The sequence below is a fragment of the Molossus molossus genome, unplaced genomic scaffold (assembly GCF_014108415.1).
Source record: "Molossus molossus isolate mMolMol1 unplaced genomic scaffold, mMolMol1.p scaffold_m16_p_19, whole genome shotgun sequence".
NCBI classification, from domain to species: Eukaryota; Metazoa; Chordata; class Mammalia; order Chiroptera; family Molossidae; genus Molossus; species Molossus molossus.
The window spans coordinates 3,936,225-3,951,757 of record NW_023425354.1 but is presented as its reverse complement, the minus strand read 5'-3'; the positions used below and the strand labels follow the sequence as shown (position 1 = coordinate 3,951,757).

General features: G+C 52.0%; 2 protein-coding genes across 12 annotated transcripts in view; one reads left to right on the top strand and one right to left on the bottom strand.

Annotated features, from left to right (window-relative positions):
• Positions 1–6,045: 6,045 nt before the first annotated feature.
• JMJD6 (jumonji domain containing 6, arginine demethylase and lysine hydroxylase) lies at positions 6,046–11,681 on the bottom strand. Of its 9 annotated transcripts, none has more exons than XR_004960346.1 (7): positions 11,358–11,569; positions 10,502–10,890; positions 9,825–10,111; positions 8,635–8,770; positions 8,102–8,190; positions 7,271–7,409; positions 6,046–6,455 (listed from the first exon to the last, which is right to left on the bottom strand). XR_004960346.1 is itself a non-coding variant. In XM_036268840.1 (7 exons), the coding sequence occupies exons 1-7, from the start codon at positions 11,484–11,486 to the stop codon at positions 6,324–6,326; spliced, it is 1,263 nt and encodes a 420-aa protein (XP_036124733.1). In that variant the 5' UTR covers positions 11,487–11,569; the 3' UTR covers positions 6,086–6,323. The 9 variants fall into 9 exon arrangements, 7 of the variants coding, with proteins under 7 accessions (XP_036124735.1, XP_036124733.1, XP_036124732.1 ...); XM_036268840.1 differs by having other exon boundaries at positions 6,086–6,455; positions 8,673–8,770; XR_004960345.1 differs by having other exon boundaries at positions 6,350–6,455; positions 8,102–8,195.
• Positions 11,682–12,151: 470 nt separating this feature from the next.
• METTL23 (methyltransferase like 23) overlaps positions 12,152–15,533 on the top strand; it is a 5,224-nt gene continuing 1,842 nt past the window's right edge. For 2 of the 3 annotated variants that reach the window (XM_036268848.1, XM_036268849.1), the window contains exons 1-2: positions 12,152–12,246; positions 14,383–14,487. In XM_036268848.1, coding sequence (XP_036124741.1) covers positions 12,223–12,246; positions 14,383–14,487 — 129 coding nt within the window. In that variant the 5' untranslated portion in view covers positions 12,152–12,222. Of the gene's footprint in view, positions 12,247–14,382; positions 14,488–15,533 lie in introns of those variants that run through there. The other variant, XM_036268850.1, reaches the window with a different exon arrangement.

Below are 15,533 nucleotides of genomic sequence, written 5' to 3'. Positions count from 1 at the left end.
AATTTGCCCTGGGCAAGCCTGACACTTTGAAAACCAGTCTGAAATACTCATTATTCGGGTGCCCTTAGCTTACTGTCATCATTTGAACCCCGTACAGAGGTCGTCTTAGACATTTTGGAAATATGCGTGCTAGGCTGGGCCGAGGAAAGCCAGGAAGGCTCATGCAAACTGCCCCCGGGCTTCCTGTAGGACCGCGAGACCACGTCGACCACTTACTGTGAGCCACTCTGTGGACACGTGGACAGCGGCTGTTACTCCGTAGGTGCCCTCAGACATGTTCACAAAGAGGTCATTTCCAGTTCCCAGCCTGTGAATGCCCCTTCGGGACTGAGACCCAGCAGCCCTCGGGACAAGCAGCCCCTTTGTGACAAGGCTGCCCCGCAAAACAGGTTTCTGGAACTCAGCTCCAGCGGCTTGGGGTCTGTCTGTTTCCCATTTCAAGCCCTCTGCGTAATTCTGGATGTCTGGGAGGGTGGCATGAGGGAAAGGAACCCTACTGTCTTTGTTCTTCCAGATCCTTCCAGGTTCTGTGGCTGAACAGTGTCTATTTGAGATAAATACGTTGTTACCAGAAACATTACTTCTTGACCACTCCCAAATCCCCACTACGGTCGTTTTAAATAAAGACAGGGCTGGCCAAGCTCCTCAGGGTCCGTGGCAAACGTAAGGCCTAATGTTAGAAAAAACAAGGTCCCAGTTTTTGCTGAGGACGGTTTAGTACTTTTTCGGAAGGGCCGCAGTGCCTGAGCCGACGCCTGATGTAAGCCAGGGTGCTCCATGCGGTGCCTCCTTCTCCAGGGCGAAGGCAAGCGCTCCTTCCCGCTTCCTCGCGAGCTCTGGGACGGACAGGGTTCCCAGACAGGCTCAGCTTAGTCCTGCCGCGTCACGTAATATTAAGGGGAACAGGCCAAAATAAAAAAAGTTTGTGGTGGTTGATGAAAAACAGCCCACAACTATAACGTAGAATGGGGCTTATCTCTTGGTTACTGGCTTTTTTTTTTTTTTGGTACATGCCCCTAGTGGGAACCGAATCCGGGACTCTGGTCTGCAGGCTGATGCTCCAACCGCTGAGCCAAGCGGGACAGGGTTGGTTACTGGCTTTTGGCCACTGGGGCACAGCCAGCCAAAGTGTTTAGGCCTTATTTTTGTCCCCTGTTCCTACTGCTTTATGAATTTATTTATTTTGAAATATGTTTTTATTGATTTTAGAGAGAGAGGAAGGGTGAGGGAAAGAGAGAAACATCGATCAGCTGCCCCTCACACACACCCCTACTAGGGATCGAGCCCGCAACCCTGGGCATGTACCCTAACCTGAAATTGAACCAGTGACCTCTCGATGCATGGGACAACCCTCAGCCAACTAAGCCACACCAACCAGGGCTTGTCCCTATTGTTTATTTATTTATTTATTATTTATTTATTATCCTCACCCAAGGACATTTTTGCATTTTTATTTTCAGATAGAACAGGAGGGAGAGAGGGAGGACGAGAGAGAGAGAAACAGTGATGTGAGAGAGACACATCGACAAAACTGCAACGGAGGTACGTGCCCTTAGAGAGAACCAAACCCGGACTCTCTGGTCCGCAGGCCGACGCTCTAACCGCTGAGCCAAACTGGCCAGGGCCCTATTGTTTTACGAGATATATTTAAGAGGTCCTATTGTGGAGACAAAAATTCAGTTACCATGAAAAGAAACAAGGATAAGACCATGCAAAAACCCAACTTCAAATCAGGTTGCTTTATTTAAAATGACGAACGAGTTTCATTCAAGTGAAAGTTAGAAGCACCAACCTAGTGGCAGACCCACAGGCGTTCCGGGCAGACCCCACAGCCAGAGGACGCAGAGCCAGGGGGCTGCTCAGGGGCCGACTGGACAACTCCAGGAGGCACAGGTCTTGAGCAGACAGTCCCAGTTCTTCTGTGGCATCCAGTCATCCTTCCGGGGGTGTCAGTGGACAAATGTTTCAAATTTTTGAACTAACAATGAGACAGAGTTGAGAGCCACCACCTGAGGACACACAGTTCCTGTCGTTTTGCTGTATACAATGTCACATCCAGGTCACATCTGGACAGGGGCCAGGGAGGGGAAGTGTGAGGAGAAACCAGACTCCACGTGGAACCACGGGCAATGCTCGGAACCCACGCCACACACACCTTATCTGTGGAAAGGCTATACACAATTCAAGGAAACCAAGCTGCGTGCTCATACCCTACCCCCTGGACACACTCCTTACGAGGTTTATGCAGAACTCCTCTTCCATCCCACACTCTTGTCTAATGTCCCAAATCCCTGCAGCACAGAACCCCGGGAAGGTCGTAAGACACACCAGCCGCTGCCTTGCTGACCCATATATATCTTGAACTCAGTTACAAAGAAGCCACTACTAAGACCAGAGCCATAATGATAATTATGCTTTTTTATGACCATTGCATACACTTGTATTTAGTAAGGACTTTAGTGCGCGGCTGCGCCTACCCTGACTGGCCAGCGCTCGCGTGAACACTCACTGCCCATGAAGTGCCACCAGGTCAGCAATCTCCAGCACCTAGGACAGTGCCTGGCACAAAAATGGCTGTTGACTGCTTGAGTGATTAATGGATGGGTGTCTGCAAACGTGAGCCAAGTGTGAACAATGTTCCTGTTTTGGGTGGCTCTCTTTCAAAGGTGTCGCCTTCAACACCACAGTGCTACTGAAGACCCCAGAGGTGCCTGTGTGCAGCCCTAGATTCTTCAGCCTGATGGAAAAGTCACTAGGAACTCTGTGGTTCCCAAAGGCCAGGCCCTCTGCATGCCTTGGGTCCCCCACTCTCGCCACACCCTGCTGCTCCTCCTTGTTAGTCGTTTAGTCCAAGATCCCTTCTCTCACGACCCATCTTGCTGGTTTTTAAATTAGCTGGAGAATAGTCCCTAAAAATAGTCTGATGTTGTTCCCTTCACGTCACAGGAGCAGCTCAAGCCAGGCAGGTAGGACCTGTGGATCCCGTGTTCCCGTCCCACCTGATCCTGATCACCTGGCCCCCACTCCACTCCTTTGTCATGGCCTCTCCACCTCAACCCTGATCCCTTATTTCCAGGTACTATTTATCTTTTTTTTTTTTGGTACGTGCCCCTAGTGAGAACCGAACTCAGGACTCTGGTCCGCAGGCCGATGCTCCAACCGCTGAGCCAGACCTGCCAGGGCCAGGTACTATTTATCAAACAGGAGTCACTTGTGGCTTCTGGGGAAAGAAAGCTGTAGCTAATTTCTCAAATTCAAATGGTCACTGGACCAGCCCAGCCACTGCATCGTCTTACCACGCCCCCTGGCGGCAAACAGCATTTTGGTTTTGTTTTGTTTTTTTCTTCAAGCTGAAATTTAGAGAGAAGCAGTTGGTATGAACTGAGAAAAATGAGTGTGATAGCCCATAGCAGTATAAAGCATTTTGAGGATGGCAAGAAAGTTCTTTAAGAAGGAAGAGGAACACCATTCGGATACTAACACACAGAGATTATGGCTTCGAGGTCTGACTTCATTCTCGCCCAAACACAGATCTGGCCACCCTGGCTGGTGGGGAAGGGGAGAGCAGCACCTGGGCAGGTAAGGGTGCCAGGAAGGTAGCGGCTCTCCATCCATCCCGGCCACATGTTTAGGTTGGCATTCTAGGACACAGTGAGCTGGGCTAAAACATAGCAGAGACAGGCCTCCCAGAGAAAAGTCGCATGAACCACCCAGTGTCGGGAATCTACCCTGGAGCCCCCTGAGTGTACCCATTTTTGGGGAGATTTTGGGAGGCAGCAGCATAGTCTGTCTGTCTGCACATGCTCCCCCTCTGGGGCACCACGGAGGTCCTGCTCCCCTGGGGCTGCGAAGGCCCTCACCACATTCCAGCCGCAACAGTGCTTTTCACTGGGCCTGTCCCTGACAACCCCCTTATTTGTATTTACATTGAGGGACAGATCAAGGCAAGCAGGTGGGTCAGGAGATAGAGCCTGTTGTTCGATCCCCAAGTTTTCCTACCAGAACTGTCTAGAAGCCTAAATGGCCGCCAGAGACTAGAAGCGCCGTGTGCGAATGGATGCTGCCGTTGACTAGAACCTGAGGCCGGCAGGTCTGCACGCGGGCCGCTCATCAGGAGACCTGGGCAGCAGAGCGCCGGCTTCCGGTCACGTGACGGGAACGAATGGGGCACCTCTGAGAGCCTGGCCCTATCTGTCAAGTTCTGTGATGAGAAGACAGCGGGCACCTCTCCCACTGTTCATAAACTGAGAACTCAGACCTGCTGATGGTCCCCCAAATACGCAACACAAAAACACCGCTGGAATTTAACCGCCTCTCTGATGGTGGGGGAGGGTGACGAATCAGAGACAGTACTGGGCAGTGGTGAGCGGAGCTGGGCACGCGGGCTGGGTTACTGCCACCGAACGTTTCTGGATGGTGACATGCCGGGAGGGAGCCCGCTCACAGTACTTCTTCCACGTAACTGGCCCCACCCACGAATCAAAGTCCACTCACCTCGTCAGTGTCTGCGTGGGGGCAGCCAGCTCTGGGGACAGTGCAAGTGCCTTGCCAACATCAGTGAGTGACAGATGTTGACAGACACTCAGGATCACAGCCCCAGCCTTGTGGTCGCCCAGCTGGTAAAGGCGGCAGCCTTCGGGGTCTCGTGGCCCACTGAGCTTGCCAAGGCTTTCAACTTCTCGCCAACCTCTTCTTAGTGAGCAGCAAAAACAGCACTGGACCAAAGACAGACACTTGGACCAAAGAAGGATAATCCAAATTCGAAGACAAAGGAGGAGGGAGGAGCAGGAGACCAGGAGACTGAGTTGGGTGACTGCCAGCAGCTGACAGGAGAGCCACCTCAGGTCTCTCTTTACCCGCTCAGGGGTGAGCGCGGCCTCCACAGGTGTCCCTAATCCTGCCAAGGAAAGTACACCTGCCTGTGATCAGCATGTGGGCAGCAGGGCTGCCAAGCAGGAAGGAAATGTTCAAGCAGAACCCTAGGCCCCCGCGTTGAAGCAATGGCTGGGCTTTCTGTAGAATTTTTCTTACAAATTACAAAGTCACACCTTGAGGGCAGAAACAAGCCTGTAACAACAGAAATCTCAGTATGGCTGTGAAAAGGATCTCTCGGGCCGAAAAATGCACATTCTAGTCCAATCAATTCACTTGAATGACACCTGAGGTTCCCCGTGGTGTGCCAGCCAGACCAGAGTGAGGAAGGAAGTCACAGAAGAAACGTAGTAGGTCCTGAACTTTCACGACACATTTAAGGAAACAAACACTCAGCTGCTTGCAGACGCGAAGGCCTTACCAGGAACATTCCCTATTAAGCAGGGAAGGACTTTAGACACTCAACATCCTACAAACTCCAGGATTTCACCGTCTACCTGAAACCCTCAGCCCTAAGGCTGACCCATCGAACACAGGGCTCTGCGAGCTGGAGGCCCTGGTGCCCCCAGAGTCACCAACTTCGCTGTGAGCCCACCACGTGCCCAGCACTGGGGCAGGTGCTTGCAGAGGCTCTACCTTATTGATTTTAAGTTTTTATTTTTATTGGTTTTAGAGAGAGAGGAAGGGAGAAGATAGAAACATTGATGAGAGAGAACATTGACTGGCTGCCTCCTGCACGCCCCCCCACTGGGGATCAGGCCCACAACCTGGGCACGTGCCCTGACTGGGAATCGAACTGGTGACCTCCTGGTGCATGGGTCGACGCTCAACCACTGAGCCACACCGGCCAGGCTGATTTTAGGTCTGAACTTTATTTAAAGTTAAAAATCTGGTTTTTAAAAATCTGGAGACACAATTAGGATTTTATTAAAAAAACCCTGAGTTTTCCGCCTTTGTCAGGCTGGCCTGGCTGTCAGAGCAGCCACGGCAAAGTGGGAGGAAAAAGGGCCACGCCTCAGGCTCCGGAAGATGCCAGGGGAGGTCACCAGCATTTCCCTGTTAGGCCTTCCCCCTGGAGGGCACACCATGGAGTGCCTACCTTCCCCAAGACCATGACAAAAGCAACACGAGACGATTCTGGTATTCTCAAAGGAAAAAATAATCCAGGGATATAAAATGCATTTAATTTTTATTAAATAATGTAAAGGGTTTCCTTGGCACCATCCACATAGATTCTTGCCTTTATGCATCAAACCAGCCATGTTAATCTGCACGGGAGGCAGACAAAAAGCTGCTGTTGCAAATGCTAGGTGGGTGGCTCATTCCAGGAGCGTCCTCGTCCTATGGCTCGTGCCAGCCCTCCCCGTGTCTGCAGGGTCCGGCAGGCTGCCTCCCTGGGCCCTGCCCCTGGCCGCAGCACGTCCTCCGACACAGACAAGAGCCGTGCTTGGTCACCTGGAGGAGCTGCGCTCTTTGCTCACGCAGTCGTCCTGGGAGGTGGTGTCCCCATTCCCCACCATGCTGCAGGTCCTCCTCTTCTTCCTGCGGTGCATCATCCCATCACCTTCAGACCCTGACTCACACTGGACATGGGAGGAGAAGAAACAGGAATTCAGCGCGGACGGAGCCTCTGACCTCAGGAGACAGCACACACGGTTCACTTCTCCCAGAAGCAAAGCAGCCATTTGTGACCGCCCCGCAATGCAGTCTGAGTATCCATCTCAGACGTTTCTGGCTCCCAAACAATGACAATCTTCCCGCAGGCGGCAGTGCCCCCCGCCCGGTGCTCTCTGATGAAGGCTTCTCTGAAATCAGGACACCCACCCTGAGAACATCAGTCATCATTCTGAGGTGGCATTATAGAATTTCACTGAACCACATGGCCTGATGTGTGAAGGTTAAGTACAGCACTTAACATTCATAAAACATACCACCTCCCACGAGAAAAGATGCAATCAGTAGAGTACGCCTTAACGGACAGAAATTTCATCCGCTCAGGGCGCAGGACCCTCACCCAATTTATGTTAGCTTTTAGCAGGTCGCAGAATTTGCTGGGTTCTAGGCTCACGCTTTAGCACCCACAGGGAACATTCTTCACCTGGACCACGAGGTCAGAATGCTCGGAGCCTGAATTTCCGACACCGCTGCTGCTAGCTGTGTGGCCCTGGGCTCTCACATGCTGAACCCCGAGCCCTCCTCTGACCTCGGGATTACTGTGCCGATGCACATACAGCTAGAGCACTGGCCAAGGCCACTCCACAGCAGGGTGACGGCAGTTGTAGCTCTTGGAAGAAAGGAAAAAACGTCCACATCTTTCTCCCTCCTGATGGGAGGAAGGAGTCATCTGGTTTTTCGGGGAGACCTGCCCTGGAGGCCTGGTGAGTGAGCGGGGCCTCACCTCCGAGTCCGAGTCCGACGAGCTGGAGCTGGAGGAGCTGGAGGAGTCGCTGGAGCTGTCGGAGGCGATCCCGGTGGACTCCTGGAGGTCAACCGAGTCGGCGAGGACTGCCAACTCGGGGTGCTCCTGCTTCAGGATCCTGGGGGACAGGAAACGCTGTTCTCAGTGTTGGGACAGGCAACGACAGCCACACACAACAACCCAGACTCCAGGCTGAGACCTGTCTCTTAGAGGTGCCGGGAATGGCAGGTGCCTGCTGGGCATGAGGGCTGTCGAGTGCTGAGGCCGCGGATCCACAGGCTGGGAACAGGAGCCCTCCCGCGCTGCTCAGGCCTTTCCGGGAGGAGCAGGCGCCCACGCCTTCTCCCACCACCTGTGCCAGGGGCCGGACGCGCTGCCACCGCGAGCAACATTTCCTTGACTTGGCGAAACAGTCTCTTCCTCTGAACTTTTCCCTGAACTTGTCCTAGCTGACTTTTAACCTTCCTTGCACAACACAGCACGTAATGCCCGGAGTGGGGCCTGGTGGAATTGTTCGTACGCGGAGAACAAACAGATCCGTGAGAAGTAAGAAGCGTCGAGGGTGAAACTGAACCGGACCGTCGGAGAGGCTGCAGCCCTCCCCTAGGAACCTAAGCTGGCACCACTGCGACAGGACAGAGCCCTGCCGTGACATAAGGCCTTCAGAATGGCCGATGGAGCACGCAGCAGCCTACGCAGGGCAGAGGTGGGCCTCAGATGCCCGGGAGTCTGGGGAGAACGAAGCCACCACCCCTGCTGGCCCTCTCAGCAGGGGGCTGAGCACTGAACAAGCCAGAATCCCTCTCTTACCCCGAGAGCTGGTCCCTCCAGGTCAGGGTTGGGACACAGTGGCACGGGGTGGCTGGGGGTGGCTTGCACTGCCGCTGCCCGTGCTGTATCTGTTCTGTGGATAAACAGAGGAGCTAAGTCTCCAGGGCAGTGACCTCACTCATAAGAACTGAAGGTATTAAGTTCAAACGGGAATAACACCTTTGGGTAAGGAAAAGAAATAAGCAAAATAAAACGGAAACAAAAGGGCTTCCTTTGCTAGTGCTAGCTCTGGGGGCAAAACCAATACCAAAACGAGAAACAACCCCGGTTACCAGCAGGTTTTCACTGACTGGCTCTGACCAAACACGCAGAAGTGTCCTGTCACCTCGAGGCTGGCAAGCATCCTGAGAACTAGCCCTGACCTTGGCCCACTCTCCTGTACCCGGGCACTCTTGCAGCCCCAGCTTTGGCCAGGCCTAACTCAGCCCACGTTACTGCAGTGGTGGGCTCTTTCCATTTTATCTCCGGTAGAAATTGGAACAAAGCAAAAATTAGAACAAAATGGCTCTCACCTATACCATTTCCTGGACAACTTTGGCCTCCCTCTTACCGTCTTGTGCCAGACAACAGGGAAGTTGGTGCTGCTGGCAAAGTTCTGGGTGATGGCAATGGTGGTATCCAGATTGAGGACAACGTGCCACCAGCCTCCTGAAATCCAACAAGTAAATAGTTAAGGAGAAATTGTTCTTTAAAAGTAGTTAAGGAGGGTTGGGCTCTACAGACAATCACTCTATAACATCAGTTTCCTGTAACATTTAAAGTGAACCTAGAAGGAGGGGATTCCGATCCACGAGGGAGCCTGAGACAGTGACGAGCAGAAATGCTCCTCCTGATCCACAGTCACAAACAATTGTCTGGGTCAGGTTTCCCTGGAGTGGGGCTGCGCCTGTTCACTTCTGGATTGTCTATGGCTATTTTCCTGCTACAAGGGCAGAGTTGAGCAACTGAGACCCAGGCGGTCTGGCCACAACATGTAACACATTTCTCTGGCCCTTTACGAAAAAAATGTGTCCTCTCTTGCTATTGCACAGCTGTGACTCAAACTGTAAAGGCAGCAAATTCTTCAGCTCCTAGGAGGACACCTATTCCCAACACTTCACCCAGCAGTTCTCAACCTGTGGGTCGCGACCCCTGTGGGGGGTCGAACAACCCTTTCACAGGGGTTGCCTAAGACATCAACAGTAGCAAAGTTACAGTTATGAAGTAGCAATGAAAATAATTTTATGGTTGAGGGTCACCACACATGAGGAACTGTATTAAAGGGTCGCAGCACTGGGAAGGTTGAGAACCACTGACTTAACCTATCAGAGGCATCTGGTGTGGGACTGATTTCCTGCCTCTAAGCTCTAAGTCACTACTTCCTGACTCGACCCACTCAGTGCTACACTGTATCAAAACCCCAAGTCACAGAAATATGCACAAGTCATAGAACGTACACAAGACACGAGCTAAACTAAGGATAAAAACGAGTAGGATCTTTACACACAAAGGTTTATCACTAATCACTATGCATTTAGGGGATAAGAAGCCAGCACCCCCTAAGGACCTGACAGCACAGTAGCTTTTCCTGCCAGAGGTGTGCATGGGGCGGCCCACGTGGCCAGTATGCAGAGGGATTCCTTTGACTCACTCTATATGCAGTTCTGCTCCAAAACGACAAATTACTAAATTCAAAGAGTGCTTTGTTTCAGTTCATCTATACCTGGTACAAAGACAGTCTCTCCTGGTTTTTGTAAGATTTCTAGGGGTTTGAATTCGGGTGGCCAGGTTGGAAGCTGTGTCCGGGGATAAATGATATTAAACCAGGTAATAGCTTCATCCTGCTGGTTCCCTCCTTCTTCTCGGGTCACCTTGATGAGCTCCCGGGGCGTGCTGGTGGGGAACAGGCACCAGCGCTTGTGGCCCTGCACTAAAGCATTCCAGGCACTGGTTCCCAGGGGGTCGATGTGAATTCCAGTTCCAGAGCGTGGTGGTCCCATCACAAACCACCTGAAGGACAGAAACATCCAAGACATGAAGAGTAATTTAACCCCCCACACATATCACAAAATAACAAGTTTGCAGTTTTATACACTACATTGTGTCATCTTTGTTTCAAAGACTACACACATTTTGGGAGGAGGCCAACTGTGTACAGAATGACCCCTAACAGAAACAAGGAAGATCACTGAAGTGCCTTAGTGCTGGACTTCGAACTTCCCTTGTAAATCAACTTCGGCTGCGAGTCTGAATCACCCGGGGAGCTTTCAGAAATCCCGATGCCCAGGTGGGCATCAGTAGCCCACAAAGTAAGTCCCAGGGGAAAACCACTCACTGTTTTGTAAAAAGGGAGCTGACTGAGCTGGCTGGCGCTGCTGTTGTAAACTGACAGCACTTTACCTGTAAGGGGGCCTGCGCTTCTCCCCCGCGTACTGGAAAAGGTCGTCAGTGAAGAACTTGGGCACCTGGTAGTCTTCCAAAAGTTTCCTTCTCTTGGGATGTTCGCCGTAGCTGCTGTCAAAGATGTAAAGGGGGCTGTCATCTCGAGTGCTCTCCATATACTCGATGTAGTACTTCATCTTCATCTTCACCGAGTAGCCGTCGTTATCCTCCCCGCACTTGAACTTCTGGTTCCGGTACTTCCTTTTTAGGCGCTCCAGAGTCCATTTCTCCTGCGCTGACCAGCCCTCTTGGGCATTCAGCAGAACCACCGGCTTGTAAGGTCTTTCGTATCGCTCCACAAATTCTTCCACCGACAGCTGTAAGGCGTCTGCCCTCTCCACATTATCCTGAGGGAATCAGAAAAGATCTATCCAGTTAAAAAGAAAAAAGGAAAAAAAAAAATCAAGCAAATTGGGTGTCCCCAGGGCCAATCCACGTTGACATACCCAAAGAGCCAGATTTTTGTTCTGGCTTCTATTGGGGGTGGGGGAAGGACCAGCGTGCGTTTGGGTTGGGTGCGTCGCGCCACCGAGGGTGGCTTCGCATCTCCCACTTGTGGCCTTTGACAGCCAGGTCCCCGAGGGCCCCGCCGTCCAAGGGGATCAAGGGGCGACGGGCCTTCTCTTTGAGGGCGCCCAAGGCGTGCGAGTCCAGGTGTCCGGGCAGGGGAGGAAGGTGACCCGACCTCCGTGGGGTGCGGGTGAGCCCATCGGGGCCCCGGGAGCCGCGCTCGCTCGGCGCGGGCGGGCTGTGGCCCTGGAGAGGCGCGGCCGCTCGGAGACGCCCGCGCCCGGCCGCGATCCCGCGCGCTCACCGCCACGGCCGCCGGGTTCAGCGAGAAGCTCTCGTAGTAGTTGTGCCGGGTCCAGTCCAGCGAGTCCTTCAGCTCCGGGCGCGCACTGCGCTTGGCCTCGCGGATCCGCTTCTTGCTCTTGTGGTTCATCCTGCGGGGGTCCCCAGCTGGTTTCGCGACGACCTCGGCGGAGCGCGCTTCCTGCCACCGACGCGGCCCCTTCCCGGCCCAGGTGTCGGCCGCACTGGAACGCCCTTCGCTCTGGCCCGGCGCCTTTAAAGTCGCCTTCCAGAAAATTCACTCCCCAGCCAGCTCCCGGGCCTCGGGTTGGGCGTGCGGCTGCCGCGCTCCCCGCCCCCCGGCCCTTCGCGGCCGGCCATTGGCCTGGGCGCCTCCAGGGTCCTCCTTCACAGACGCCGGCTTTCTGCCATGTTGGGAAGGTCGGCCCGCCAAGCAGCGCCTCGCGGCGGCCCTCGCTCCCACGCCTGCTTCCGGTTGCGTCACTTCCGACAGCGCCGCATTTCCGCCGCCGACTTCCGCCGGGTGCCGCGCGGGCCGCCGGTTCTCTGTCTCGCAGTGGCCTGGTGTCGGGTCTGTTCTCCCCGCCGGGCTGCCGCTTCGTCGCTCGAAAGGCGCTTCCCCCTTCTTGCTGTAGGGTTTCAAGGACCCGACTGGACCGGCGGGTGCACGTGGCTCCGGGGACGTGGCCCCAGCCGGCCCGGGGGCCGGGAGCGCGCGCAGCCTGGCTGCCGGGCGCCCTCCACCGCTGCTGGCCCTGCAGGGGGCCACCGCTGCTCCTCTGGGCGGCCGTGGCGGCCAAGGGCATGGGTTCCGGGCCCAGCGCTTTCGGTTCTCGGAGGAGCCGGGGCTGGGAGAGGAGGGGGCCATGCTGGAGGTCCGCGTCCCGCAGGTGCGTGCCGCTGCACCCGCTCCGAAGCGTCTGGTCCTTTGCGCCCTGGCTCAGCGGCGATTCTCAGCCCCCTGGGGGTGGGGGGTTAGAGAGGGGATGGGGTCCGGCTTCCTGCCTTAGGCTGGACCACAGAGCGAAAGGTTTGGTGTAAAGCCTTGGTCATATAACGTGTCTTTCAGTTAGGAATCTGGGGGCCCTGCTAGAAAAGTGGCGTTCTTTTTTTGGTACGTGCCCCTACCAGAACCGAACCGGGACTCTGGTCCGCAGGCCGCCGCTCCAACCGCTGAGCCAAACCGGTCAGGGCAAAAAAAAGTGGCATTCTTGACATTATTTTCTTTGATCTTGTTGAAAGGCTTCCCGGTCCCAACCCTCATTATCCAAATACAGTTTTGGGGTTGCCAGACACTTCCTTTCAGCCCACCGCTGCCCCCAAATTTCATTATTGTACCTTTTATGCATCTGGTTTTTCAAAGCACGTGCACGTTGCAGTGTTTCATTTAATTTTAATAGCAGTCTGTGACGTACTTATTAATAGTAACAGTTTAAAGATGAAAAACAACTTAAGTGGGACCCATTTCTGATAGTTTCTAATGCCTTCGCGTTGAAATACCCATTTGGATTTCTCCCCAAATTCCTGTGAGAATAAAAGCCCCCTTTACACCAAAATCTGCACAGCTCACTCTGGTCAGAAATCCCTCATTATCCTGAGTAAAATCTATCAGGGCAGGCGTTTTTGTTTCTTTTATTCACGCTGCACCCCTTACAGTTAGAACAGTACATATAATAATACAGGCACTAATATTTTTGTTGATTGGATTAAGTTCAGGCTTGAGTTCCTTCAACTTTGTTTCTTTTATTGAATTTCAGCCCCTTTTCTACCACAGCAATAGGGGCACCCTTTGCTCTAGAAAAGACCTGCGGATTTGCAGTTTAATAATAGTTAACTTTTGTGTGCTTATTTTGTCTGGCATTGTACTAAGTAGCTGGCATCGAATCCTTCTAATCACCCTATGAGGTAGTAGTTTGCAGTTAAGGAAACTGAGCACAGACTTAAATAACTTGAGTGAGGTCACACAGCTAGTAACTTCCAGGTCTGGAGTTGGAACTTGGGCAGGCTCATTCCAGAGTTTTTGAGCAGCTATCTTGCCTTGCTAAATACTATGCTTTCACAGTTCTATGTCTTTTCCAAAGGCTTTGTAAACTGCCTACCTTCCTAACTCCTTCAGGATTCAGGTTCATTCAAACATCTAGGATGTCTTCCTAGGACCACATTGTTTCCTATTAGCATACCAAATCATGCCTGTGCTTACAATCCTCCAATATTGTCTGGCCGACGTGGCTCAGTGGTTGAGTGTCGACCCATGCACCAAGAAGTCACCTGTTCAATTCCCGGTCAGGGCACATGCCTAGGTTGTGGGGTACATGTTGGAGGTGGCCAACTGATGTTCTCTCTCATCGATGTTTCTGTGTCCCTCTCCCTCTCTCTAAAAATCAATAAAGAAAAAAAAACCTTCAATGTCTTCTTGCATTTAAAATTAAAGCTAAAAAATAAAAGCTAAACTTCCTGTGGCCCAAAACACTGCACAGGTTTGCCCCCTGCCTTCCCGGTGACCTCTGCTTTCACTGCACAACCCTGCCTCCAACCCCTATGCCCGTGCTCTGTGTTGTCCAGCAAAAGGCATCAGTACTGCTTCAGGGCCTTTGTCTGAATCATCCTCTTTCCCTATCTAGTGCAGCCACCTTGTGGTCATGGTTTCCCCCACTCCCCGCCATTTTCACTGTGTTTATAGCATTATCACAAACTAAAAATGTCTTCATTGATTTGTTGTCTGTCTCTTCCCAGTAGAGTATATATACTCCGTGAGAGTTACATCCTCAGCTTAGAATAGCTGTTAAGCCACTGAGTCCCTAAATAAATGCTTGGTGAATGAATGAGTGAATGAATGAATGAATGAATGTTTGAAGTTTGCTTACCACATGGTATCGCAGTTTTATATTCCCTCATGGGTGTGAATTGGAGAGCAGGGAACTGTTATTTTTGTAATGGCTGCCAGAGCCAGGCACTCATTAATTGCTGTGTAAGTATTCCGACTTCCAGTAGATGAGTTCTTCATGGTGTACAAAAATTCTTTTCAGGTCCTGCATCTTCAGTATGGAATGTATGTTTGGCCCTGTGCTGTGGTCTTGGCTCAGTACCTGTGGTTTCACAGAAGATCTCTACCGGGCAAGGCTATTTTAGAGGTACACGTGTCCTCAGCTTTCGAAAACCCTTGATTGAACTCTCCATGCTTGCTACTGACTTTTGTTCGATATAGGGTGTGCAAAAGTAGGTTTACAGTTGTATAGGAGTTTATTTGTTTTGCATTTATCTTCAGATAGAGCTGGAGGGAGGAAATGAGAGAAAAACAGCCATGTGAGAGAGACACATTGAGTGGCTGCCACCCACATGACCCCAACTGGGGCTCGGAACAAACTGCAACCAAAGTACCTGCCCTTAGCGGGAACTGAACTTTGGACTCTCTGGTCTGCAGGTTGATGCTTTAACCACTGAGCAAAACCGGCCAGGGTGGAGTTTATTCTTGTATTATTTTCCATATGAACAATAAATCTACTTTTGCACCACACTATTTAAATTTTTTTTAAATTTATTTTATTTTAGAGAGAGGAAGGGAGAAACATTGGTAAGAGAGAATACTGATTGGCTGCCTCCTGCATGCCCTCCACTGGGGATTTGGCCCACAAGTGCCCTGACCAGGAATCAAGCCAGCAGCCTCTTGGTGCATGGGTTGCCATACACCGGCCTGGCCGTACCCCACGATTTTAAAATAGGGGTAATTTGGCCAGCTTGTAAGGTCATGTGAGCTGAGAATGACATTTGTAAAGTGTTAAAAAAAAAGAATGCTGCCCACCAAGACTAAAATATTTACTGCATGGCCACTTAGTTTCTTGCCAACCCTTATTCTAAATGAAGCCCATGGACTAATTTGGCAAGAAGCAGTTGTGAAGGCCATCTCCCTAGGGTGTCCCAACAGGGTCATTTGGGCTCTAACACTTGTGGTCTTTCTCACAAAGTAGCCTTTACACATTTTCAGAAATCTTGAGATCAGATTTGAAATGTATCCCAGGCTCTTTCTCATCACTCTATGTGACTTGAGACTGCTGGAGGCTTGGGGAAGTATTTTGTCAAGTTTATAGAAACAATGCTATGCTTAAACCTGAAGGCTAAACATAAATTAGAAGCTTAAGAACACCTTTTTTCAAAACTTAGAAATGAAGGGTAGGGAAGG

Excerpts from the sequence above, each read along its gene's own strand:
- JMJD6 (XM_036268839.1), bottom strand. The coding sequence starts at position 11,486 with ATGAACCACAAGAGCAAGAAGCGGATCCGCGAGGCCAAGCGCAGTGCG. Across the intron at positions 10,112-10,501 it reads AAGCGCAGGCCCCCTTACAG|GTGGTTTGTGATGGGACCAC; the intron begins GTAAAGTGCTGT and ends TCTGTCCTTCAG. Across the intron at positions 8,191-8,672 it reads CTGTTGTCTGGCACAAGACG|ATACAGCACGGGCAGCGGCA; the intron begins GTAAGAGGGAGG and ends TCCACAGAACAG.